The 11,473-nt window shown below is 32.3% G+C and overlaps 1 protein-coding gene across 6 annotated transcripts; it reads left to right on the forward strand.

The window, feature by feature from the left end:
• The first annotated feature begins 5,338 nt into the window (after nt 1–5,338).
• On the forward strand, nt 5,339–11,458 carry LOC117915705 (pentatricopeptide repeat-containing protein At1g05670, mitochondrial). 6 transcript variants are annotated; one of them, XM_034831360.1, is made up of 4 exons: nt 5,339–8,142; nt 9,720–10,130; nt 10,925–11,040; nt 11,204–11,458. In XM_034831360.1, exon 1 carries the CDS (start codon nt 5,785–5,787, stop codon nt 8,029–8,031), a length of 2,247 nt encoding a protein of 748 aa, XP_034687251.1. In that variant the 5' UTR covers nt 5,339–5,784; the 3' UTR covers nt 8,032–8,142; nt 9,720–10,130; nt 10,925–11,040; nt 11,204–11,458. The 6 variants fall into 6 exon arrangements, with proteins under 6 accessions (XP_034687251.1, XP_034687259.1, XP_034687269.1 ...); XM_034831368.1 differs by having other exon boundaries at nt 9,890–10,130; XM_034831378.1 differs by having other exon boundaries at nt 9,982–10,130.
• Nucleotides 11,459–11,473: the final 15 nt, after the last annotated feature.

Raw genomic sequence — 11,473 nt, forward strand, 5'->3', positions numbered from 1 at the left:
AATTCTGAAATCAAATTGCTTTCAGCAAAAAGCAAAAAAAAAAAAACAAACGCCACCTTGGTAACCATTTGAAGTAAAACAAATTATTGATTGTAATTATGTTGAGATGATTAAAAGATAAAATAAACAAATAATGAAACAATTAATCTATGATTATATGTTCTAGTTTCTTGAAATATCGTCTACTCTTAACTCATGCTTTCATCTTCAATTTCTCAATACATCATCCATAATACATATAAGCAAAAACTAACATCAAAGAAAAAAAAAACTAACATTGTCCATGTTAGCATAAAGGTTTTCCTTATTATGCATTAATGATTACAAAACAAGGTTAAATACATTAACAGGTTTAAATCAAGTGAATTTTTCAAGTTTTAATGATAAGTTTCAAAGAAAGTTCAATCATTCTTATAAGAAATTCAAAAGACATGAAGAAATGAATCATTTTGAAGACTTAAGGTGTCTACGAAATATTGTAAGGCGGGTTCCATTGGTGCATTTAAGTCTAAATAATTTTATGCACTTCAAAACTAGTTTTCATTCATCCTTACCTAAGCTTAAAAATAACTTTTTATCATTAAAGTGGGTGAATATGCATTTTATCTCAAAACCTTAGATTCAATTTTTTCAAAACTGACTTATAAAAGTTTTAAGAAGGCATACACAAGTTACTAGAAGTTAAAAACCAAAACAGGAAACATTTTGGCCATTTTTCGATGCAATCGATTAAGGTTACCTTGAATCAATTGAAGTAGTTAAGGAACCAACTCAACCGATTGGGCTCTTCTAACTGAGAACTGGTCAAGCCTACTTAAAAAATTTCTCTTTCTTCTAATAGCTAGTTTTTGACTGATTGAGGGTTGGTTGAAGTTTAAAATCTTAAACAATCACCTGTAGAGCATTAAATGCACTAACGACTAGTCAACAAGTTGAACTGAAACTCGATAAGTCTAGACCTTTTTGTGTTGGTTTAGGTTCTCGAGGTTGTTTTCTATAAATTGAAGAGTCTTACTATATTTATTGACCAGATAATATTTGTATTGATTAGATATACAACTATTTTTTCTCTTTATAAGCTTTTCATTTAAGTGCATTGAATTCAAATTTACAAATTCCTTTAGTGCACCCTTCAAATCCATTCTAGTGTTCTTATGTATTGTGAGTTATATTTATACTATGATTGAGAGCATTAAAACTTCATCTACCTATTCTTTCTTGAGTGAAATAGATTTCAATTTGGTGGAAAACTTGAAGCAATTATAGTGTCATTCGAGTTGATGGATCTAATTATAAAGCTTGAAGGCTTGGGTTTCAAGCCTTGGATAATGGGAACCTCATTATGTTAAAAGACCAAGGAGAGTGGACATAGATGGATTACTGAATCATTATAAAAAGAGTTTACATTTCTCTTCTCTCTACTTTCTACTTATTTACACGTTTTGTGGTTTTACTTACTTAAAAAAAATTAATGTGAAGGAGTTATGCCATATGAACACTTTTTTATTGTCACGTTTATCTTTTATTATATACTCTATTACAAGTGATAATTTTTATTTTATCGTTAGTGAATAATTATCATTTTGTGACTCCTTCATTATACATGATAGTTATAAATCATCAATTTTTATCACTCTACACTACTCTAATAAAATTATGAACATTTATAAACCATAATTCAGTCTTAACCATCTAATTTTAAAAAATGTCCTTTTTTCATGGTATGTTATTTTGAATACATATGGAATTATCTTCCAAATTCCATCATTGACTTAATTGCGGTTAAATGTCTTTTAATCATAATTCATTAGAACTAAACCAAACACCGTTTTCACTAATCTAGCTTTGGAAATTAATCTACTAGTGCGGCATATTTCAAGTTTTACAAGAGTATGGTATTGCAAGCAACCAAACAAACAATGGTTTCTTTCCTTAAATGCTTAATGCACATTTCTCTTGAAGTAAGCCTTCATAGGTTGGACATTTTTAAGTTTTTAGCAATATATACCTGCATTATACATATTTATGACAGTAGGAAAACTCTCATAATGTTTAAAAAAATTAAGAAAATATTTGAAAAATAATATTATTAATTTGGTATAAGGGCTTTAATGTCAATGGCTAGTCGCCAATACAAGTTATGATTCTCTCACTAAAAATCATATTTCACTTATGAAAGAACCTTTTCTTGAAGACTCATTGAATCTTTAACTTGATATTAAAGAATCTTTGAACCTTGAAATTCAAACTTGAAAAGCCTTCAAATTTTCAGACTTGGATAGAAGACCAAAGACAAATGGTTGAAGAGTTCCCTTTCACAATTCCACAAAAATCAAATATATACTAAAGGTGTCTTTTCAAGAGACACCTTCAATTGATATAAGGGTTTTAATGGCAACGACTAGTCGCCAATACAAGTTTTGATACTCTCACTAAAAATCATATTTCACCTATGAAAGAACCTTTTATTAAAGAATCATTGAATCTTTAACTTGATATTGAAGAATCTTTGACTCTTGAAATTCAAACTTGAAGAATCTTCAAATTTTTGGACTTAGATAGAAGACCAAAGACAGATGATTGAAGAGTTCTTCAAGCTTTGAGATGACCTCTTCACTCAGACAAGGCTTAAAACTAATACTTATGTATATTTTTATACATATTTGAATAATTTTGATCCTTAAAATATTATTTTTCTAATTAAAATTCATACCTAAGAATTTTGGATACATTTAAATCTATTGTCAATGAAAATTCATACTTATCTTTTTAATTATCAAATTCACAATTTTTATTTTATTTTTGATAAGTGCATCTTAATTATCAAAATTCTTCGTTTTTTTTTTATTTAATGTGAATACAATTTGTATTTCTCTAATATTAGGCCTATCTGATATGTGTAGCGATTTTATTTAAAGGAGTTCTATCATGTGACCACTTTTATTTTGTCACATGTATATTTTATTATATACTTTATTATATATGATAATTTTTATTTATCATTAGTGAATAAATATTATTTTGTGACTTATCTCTTCATTATACATAACAACCAATATGTCATTTGTAACGACCCCGCACCCAATTATATAAACATTTAACTTTAAAATGTGTTTACTTGGTTAAGAGAAGCTCATATGTACTCATTGTGGGATATCACAATCATCCCTTCATGTAAACACAATGTCCTCATTATATTGCACGAAATTGCGAGACCAAACAAACAAATATCCTTAATGGGGCTAAACAAACCCTCACACCTAGTTGGGGATCTGTTTTAATACTATTTTGTAGCGATCCGTTCTCAACCATGTAAATATTATTCGTTCTAAGCCCAAAGTTTCTAAGTTTATATAAGTATGAACTTCTCTTAACCAAGTAGAGTGGAAAATATCTATATGGTTGGGTGTGAGTCATTACAAATGGTATTAGATTTAATCTTTAAACCCAATATAAGGGTTTGTTTAGTCTCATCAGGGATGTTTAAATAGAGCCCATACTTATATAACCCTAGGAATTTTGAGCTCAAAACGAATAATATCTATATGATTAGAAGCAAGTCATTACAAAATGGTATCAAAATCGATCATTGACTAGGTGTGAGGGTTTGTTTAGCCCTGTTAGAGATGTTTATCTATTTGACCATGTAATTCCGTGGAACACAACGATGACGTTATGTTTGCATCGAAGGATAATTGTAATATCATGCATCGGATATAAGAGAAAGTTCTTAGGGAAAGTATGAGTTCCTTTTAACTAATTAGAAGCATTTTAAAGCCGTGATGACCTATTTGAACCTAGAGTTGACAATATTTACATAGTTAGATATGAGTCATTACAAATAGTATCAAAGTTGACCCCTGACCCTTGATGTGAGGGTTTGTTTGGCTCCACGAGGAGTGTCTGTTTGTTTGATCTCGCAATATTGTGGGACATAATAAGAACATTGTGTTTACATGGGGGTGTTTGTGATATCCCACATCGGATAGAGGAGAAAGTTTCTAACGCTATATAAGTGTGAACTCTTCTTAACCATGTAGACGTGTTTTAAAGTAGTAAAAACTCTTTAAACCTAGAGCATATAACATCTACAAGGGTTGGGTGTGGGTCATTACAATACAATGTGGGAAGATTTATGGGGCTAGGTAACTATGAGCTCTTTTTAATCAAGTATGAGCATATAATATCTACATGATTTGATATAGGTCGTTACATCATTAATTTTTTTATTACTATTGTATCACTCTACACTAGTTTTGTAATTATAAACATTCATAAACCAAAATATGAAGTATGACTAAACCATCTAATTTTCAAAAATGTCTTTTTGTACCACATTTTTTTTAATACACGTGGAAATATCTTCCAAATTCCATCATTGGCTTAATAACTGTCAAGTGCACCTTTTAATCATAATTCATTTAGGCAGAAGCAAATACCTTTTTTCACTAATCTAGCTTTGAAAATTCCTCCACTGGTGTGACATTTCCCAGGTTTTGTTAGAGTACAGTATTAAAAGCAACCAAACAAACAATGTTTCTCCCCACCAGTAACCTCACTTCTTTGTAGCTTAAATCATTGGTGCATGTTTCTCTTGAAGTGAAAAATAATAAAAATAATCCTTTTTTTTTTCTTTTTTTGTCTATTAGTTGTTTTAGTAGTACAATAAGAAAAATATGGTATGCCTATAATTAATAAAGGAAGCGACTCATTCTGGTTTCTTGTTTTGATTTTTACACAAAAAAATAATTGGATAATTAAATTATATTTGTTTATTATTATTTATTTTATTTACTCTATTAGTCATTTTAATAAGGTCAATTGGGCATATTTTAATTATTTAAATAATTATTTTTAATATAAAAATATAAAATTATTTATAAAAAAGGAAGAAAATTATAACATTATAATATTGTTGGTAAATATTCATATTTATGTTTTAAATTATTTTATTAAATTTGCGTTTTCACTTATTAGAGATTATGACTTTGTTCGGTAACTTTTTTCTACAATAATTATGAAAAATAATTTTTAAGAATAATTTTTAAAAACTACTCTAATGTTTTATAGTGTAAAAATTTGTTCAAAAATTTAAAATGTTTTTAATATTTTTAAATATGTTTTTAAAATAATATTTATGTCTAAGTATTTTAATTATAATTATTTTATATAAAAAATAAATAAAAATAATAGAAAATAAGCCCAATATGTTATTATAAAAATATTATTATTAAAAATGGAAAATAAAAAATAGTTTTTAATTAATATGTTTTTATGGATTTTTGTTCGAAAAACACAATACTGTACTCGACAACAGAACACTGTTATCGAAAACATTTTGAGAACAACCGAAAGTCCTGTGGGTGTTGCCTAAAAGGTGTTTGGTATAATGCTCTTGAGAACTACGGTTTTATGAAGTCCGAATCGGATGAACGGGTGTGAATAGTTGTTACAAAGAAGGAATTTCATATTCCTTGTGCAGGTCATGGGCGATGAAGAAGCTTTTATCCCTTAGTTTTTCTACCGGAAGACAGTCGTCGCATTCCAAGACCGAGTCTCAAAATGGTTCCTTCTAGCACCCGTGAAGTGAAATGTCATCTCCTTCTGGCAACATTGTTTTGAAATTTTGTCATATCATTTTGACTTGGGTTCTGCTCGCAATCCTTCCTAAAGAATTTAGGAGATGTTTGATTCCCAAAAAATCCCCCCTTTTTCTACATGTAAGGGTCCTGCACTTCCACGACGGGTTCTCAAAACCTGTTTTAATGGGTCCTTCTAACAAAGATGAAGAGGCATGTTATCTCCTTTTCACGACATTGTTTTCAAGTCTTCTCTTATCATTCCCACTTGGATCCTGCTCTCAATCCTTTATCCTTCTTTAGAAGATGCTTTAGTGAAAAACTTTCTTCCTTTGATTCTACCACCAGAAATTTTCCTGATTATTCCCCAAAGAAACCTATCATTCAAGATTCTGAACTGGTTCATCGTATTTCCATTGCAATTAAGCAACGCCGCTCTGAGCCTCTCCGTCGTGTTCTAAAGCCCTATGAATCCAAATTCCGGGCTGATCACCTCATTTGGGTTCTTATGAACATTAAGAATGATTACAGATTGGTTTTAAGTTTCTTTGAGTGGGCCTGCCTACGCAGAGACCCATCACTGGAAGCACGTTGCATTGTTGCTCAAATAGCAACGGCTTCAAAGGATCTGAAAATGGCTCGCAAGCTCATCCAGGATTTTTGGGTCAATCCCAATTTGGATGTTGGTGTTTCTTTTGGTCATTTTGTTGAGCAGTTGATATACACTTACAAGGACTGGGGTTCAGACCCCCGTGTCTTTGATATTTTCTTTCAGGTCCTTGTTGAAGCTGGGATGCTCGATGAAGCAAGAAAACTTTTTGATAAGATGCTGAATTATGGGTTGCTCATCTCTGTTGACTCTTGTAATTTATTTATTTCTCATTTATCAGAGGATCTTGACGGGATCAAAATTGCTTTAAAGGTTTTCGCGGAATTTCCTGAAGTGGGTGTATGTTGGAATACTGCATCATATAATATTATAACACATTCTCTTTGTCAATTAGGGAGAGTGGTAGAAGCTCACCAGCTTCTCTTGCAAATGGAGCTGAGAGGCTGTATGCCTGATGTTATAAGTTATAGTACTGTAATTAATGGATATTGTCAAGTTGGGGAGCTCCAAAGGGTTTTGAAGCTCATAGAGGAAATGCAAATAAAAGGATTGAAGCCAAACCCATATACTTACAATGGCGTAATCCTTCTTCTGTGTAAGACTGGTAAAGTAGCAGAAGCAGAGAGGGTCCTTAGGGAGATGATTAGCGAGGGAATTGCCCCAGATGGTGTCATCTACACAACATTAATTGATGGTTTCTGCAAGCTTGGGAATGTCTCATCGGCATATAGGCTGTTTGATGAAATGCAGAAGCGAAAAATTAGTCCTGACTTTATAACATATACTGCTGTTATATGTGGACTATGTCAAACAGGAAGGGTGATGGAAGCAGATAAGCTCTTCCATGAAATGGTCTGCAAGCGGTTGGAACCAGATGAAGTTACCTACACAGCACTTATTGATGGTTATTGCAAAGAAGGGAAGATGAAAGAAGCCTTTTCCCTTCACAACCAAATGCTTCAGATGGGACTGACCCCAAATATTGTCACTTACACTGCACTGGCTGATGGTCTTTGCAAATGTGGGGAGGTTGATACAGCAAATGAGCTTCTTCATGAGATGTGCAGAAAGGGTCTTGAACTGAATATCTACACTTACAACTCACTTGTTAATGGTCTCTGTAAAGCAGGAAATATAGATCAAGCAGTAAAGCTAATGAAAGATATGGAAGTGGCGGGGTTCCATCCTGATGCTGTTACTTATACTACTCTAATGGATGCTTATTGCAAGTCAAGAGAGATGGTTAGGGCCCATGAGCTCCTGCGTCAGATGCTGGATAGAGAGCTTCAACCCACAGTTGTTACATTCAATGTGCTAATGAATGGGTTTTGTATGTCAGGGATGCTAGAAGATGGTGAGAAGCTACTAAAATGGATGCTGGAGAAGGGTATTATGCCAAATGCCACCACCTACAATTCTCTTATGAAACAGTACTGCATTAGAAATAACATGCGTGCCACAACTGAAATTTATAGAGGAATGTGTGCCAAAGGAGTGGTGCCTGATGGCAACACCTATAACATATTGATAAAAGGGCATTGTAAAGCAAGGAATATGAAAGAGGCATGGTTTTTACACAGAGACATGGTTGGGAAGGGATTTAATCTCACAGTTAGTTCCTACAATGCTCTCATCAAGGGTTTTTACAAGAGGAAGAAATTTTTGGAGGCAAGGGAACTGTTTGAGCAAATGAGAAGAGAAGGCCTGGTTGCAGATAGGGAAATATATAACATATTTGCTGATATAAATTATGATGAAGGCAAAATGGAGTTGACTCTTGAGCTTTGTGATGAAGCAATAGAGAAATGTCTTGTGGGTGACATCCAAACTAAGAACACATAACTTGGTTTTATCTATGATAGGATTATGGTGGATAGAAATGTTTGGTTTGCATGTGCGTAGGTTGGATGGTGGGCTCCTTGCACAAACTGGCCTCATCAATTCGTAATCATGGTAATGGTTTTTCTTTGGCTTCTTTATATTGCCCTTCAATCTGGTTCTTTGCAATTGCTTAGAATTTAGAAGCTACTTTGGTGTATAGTAATTTTTATCAGTGAATGTCATGGTAGGTATGAGATTGTTATACATTACTTGTATAAAGGCATCAAGTAACCATGAGATTGGTGGGTAGAATGGTTTGGTATTTAGATGTTATGCTTCCATCTTTTATGACAGCAATCTTCATGTCTATTTTCTTCTACTGATTAATAATTGACCTAAGATGATTTTGTGACACAGATTGATTTCAGGGAGAGTAGAAGAAAAATACAAACCACCATAGGCATTATCGTCTTCCATTATTAATTAAAGTTGAAAAGTCTAAATGATTGAATGAAAAATAATTTAACATATCTTGGAACTGCCATTCAAAAACTAGCAGGCTACTCATTGTTATAGTTGGATGTCAAAGACTTTACTAAGAGCAAAACAAATTGTTACTATTCATTATCAGTCTATTTATTGTCTAGATGATCTTCCTTTATAAAAATAATAATAAAAAAAAGCATAGAGATGTAAAATTAAAAATCACACAAAATCTTTACTAAGAACAAAAGAAGAAAAACAATATGTGATTTTGTCAAAAAAAATTATATTTCTATTTCATACAGTAGTTGAAAGAAAGAATAATTTATACCGATTGGTGCCTTTATTTACTGTATACTCATTCAAATCTATAGTATCCGTTGTGCCATAAAAATAGAATTGGTTGAAGTTGATAAAATATAAAATAAAGAATCCAAAGGACTTCCATTTGTCTTTCTGTCTATTTTTATCATGATGCATTTATAAATGGAATAAAATACATCGAAAAGTTTTAGAACCCAACCATTTCCTAATTAATTGTATATTCATGAAAAGATAATTATAAAACTCATTAAAAGGTAACAAACAAAACAACAGAATAGTAAATAGCCTGCCTATCTGGTGGAAAAGAGCTATAGAATAACAATCACCCCCAATAAGAAGTTGCAAAAAATAACATGGCCAATTCTAAGCACAATGTAGCATTTTTGGGTTTCTTATCTTACACCTTTCATCATTAGTTAAACATTATATCACCTTTTTATTTGTTATTTTTAGTTAGAATTATTTCACCATGTACTATTAGTTAAAAATTCTATCAATGTTAGAGCAGGCATGTTTAAAAATTAGGAAATGAGCTTTAACATCAATAGGAGAGCACTGGAAAACAAGCAAATCTTTGATGTCCTGTTTGTGAATCATGAAATTCCTTGGGAGCCCTAAAATATGTGTTTTGATTGTCAGAACTACTTACCTTATCCTAGTCATTCTTCTGTGCTTGTGGCTGATGGAGATGACTAGATGAACAAACTTCAGATGTAGCATGCCAGCTTGCTCAGAAATCTCCAGTCCTGCCTTGGAGCTGGCTGCCATCTGTTTAAATCATGGAAATTGATTTATCATTGTTCTGTATTTCCAGGATTTTTTCTGATTCTAGTTGGAATCAGTGGATTTTGGGGTTTTTCTTGCAACTAAAGTATATCTAAAACTCTAAAATATTTATTTAGGTTACTGAACTGAGCATACTGTGTTTTTCCAAGAGTTTAGTTTGCAATAGTTCCCACAGAAAGAAATCGTCTGCTGTTCAATGTAATCTCTCTGTTATTCATCTGAGGAGTTACTTGGAGTTGAACAGAAAGCCTATGATTCCAGGAAGCAAAGATTTAATTTGTTGCAGGCTCTCTCATGAGTGGAACTAAAGCATGTGAAGAACCGATTCTCATCCATCATTTATCCTCTCAATGCCTTAACAACCCAGCTTATTTGTAGGTGTTGCCTAATTGGAATTTCCTCATGGCCTCCCAATCTCAGATTAGAACAACAAAACAGCCCATTTTGTTTAGGTTCTTGGTCTTGGGTAGCAGAACCTCTTGATGAAGGAATGCAAAAACTAGCTTATTTGCAATGCCTACCAAGAGGTAAGCAGTCTCTCTTGCTTCATTTATTACAGAGAATTTTAATTCTTGATCATTTCCTTTACTCTTTCAGATTGATTTCTGGTACATTTAGGTTCTTTATCATGGAATTGGGAGAGTCTATTATATTTTGTTCTAAAAAGTACTAAGGAAAGAAAAAAAATACTAAGGAAAATGATTTCTCTTGTTTAATTTTATTATAAAAATAAAAAAATTCAAATACAGTTAAAATTAATTAGAAACTTATGCATTTTTAAATTATTTAATATTTATACAGAAGAACTAAAATAAGTTAAATGAGTTTGAAGTACCATATAAAAATAATTTATTGACTTTAAATCTATTTTTTATTTTCCTTCACTTTTCTTTCTTTCTACATTTCCTTTTTATTTGTTTGTTTATTGAAATTCACAATCACTGCTGCCTTAAAACAAGTTTTAAGGAAAAAAAGGAACCGATGGACTAATCTAAAGGCTATCTAACACCCAATTATAATCCTCTGTAAAATCAATGAACTCATTCAATTCCATTGGGATTTCCAATTGTTGTGCAAATAAGGTTTTGTTGTGCTGGCAGCTGTGTATCAAATGCAAACTGAACTGTACTAGTATCACAGGCATGAAGTTCACCCCCAAATTTTTTGCTTTATGCATCTCGGTGTTGGAAAAGGCTGGTTTATAGGTGCAGCACAACACAAAATTTTGAGGGTGAACTTCGTGCTTGTGACAAGTGGCTATGTTTCCTTGGTTAAAAGTTGTCAATGCAATTGTTGCTTTTTTATCTCAATGGTTTCACAGATTTGCCTAGCACAAAATTCAAGAAACTGGTCCGAGGAGAAAGGGAAGAGCCCTATTCTGGATGGAAAGACATTAAGCTTGGCCTGTATGACAACGCATCCAGTCTCGTTCAAACTGTAAGTTAAGATAATCCCTGATAGCATCCCCACTCCAACCCCAGCTATTCGTGAAAATAATCCCTAGTTCGGTTATTTTTCTTTAATAGGAAAATCATTTTGAAATGATTCACATTGCAGGATCTCAGGGTAAGTGCTGAAATTCTCTCTTTAAAAAATTCAGGTATAGCAAATATAGAAGAATTTTGAGATGAAATTCCCCACTGAAGAGACCGAAGATACCCGTCAGAGGCATTTCAGAAGTTAATCCAAAAAGACAAGCAAAAGCTGCTTCTTAACAACCACCATGGTTACTAGGAGTACCTGATAAATCTTTCTACTTAGGAAGAGAGGAAATGTTGTGATTATTGTAAAAGAGGTTTGATCATTGTCCACTTGAAGAGCCGTATCATAGTTAAAAATTGAGGGTTGGTGATTCTTTTTCCTGGTTTTA

This window comes from Vitis riparia, chromosome 1 (genome assembly GCF_004353265.1).
Source record: "Vitis riparia cultivar Riparia Gloire de Montpellier isolate 1030 chromosome 1, EGFV_Vit.rip_1.0, whole genome shotgun sequence".
Classification (NCBI taxonomy): domain Eukaryota; kingdom Viridiplantae; phylum Streptophyta; class Magnoliopsida; order Vitales; family Vitaceae; genus Vitis; species Vitis riparia.

Bases quoted from the DNA above. Each gene is read 5' to 3' on its own strand.
- LOC117915705 (XM_034831350.1), top strand. From the start codon at position 5,785: ATGAAGAGGCATGTTATCTCCTTTTCACGACATTGTTTTCAAGTCTTC.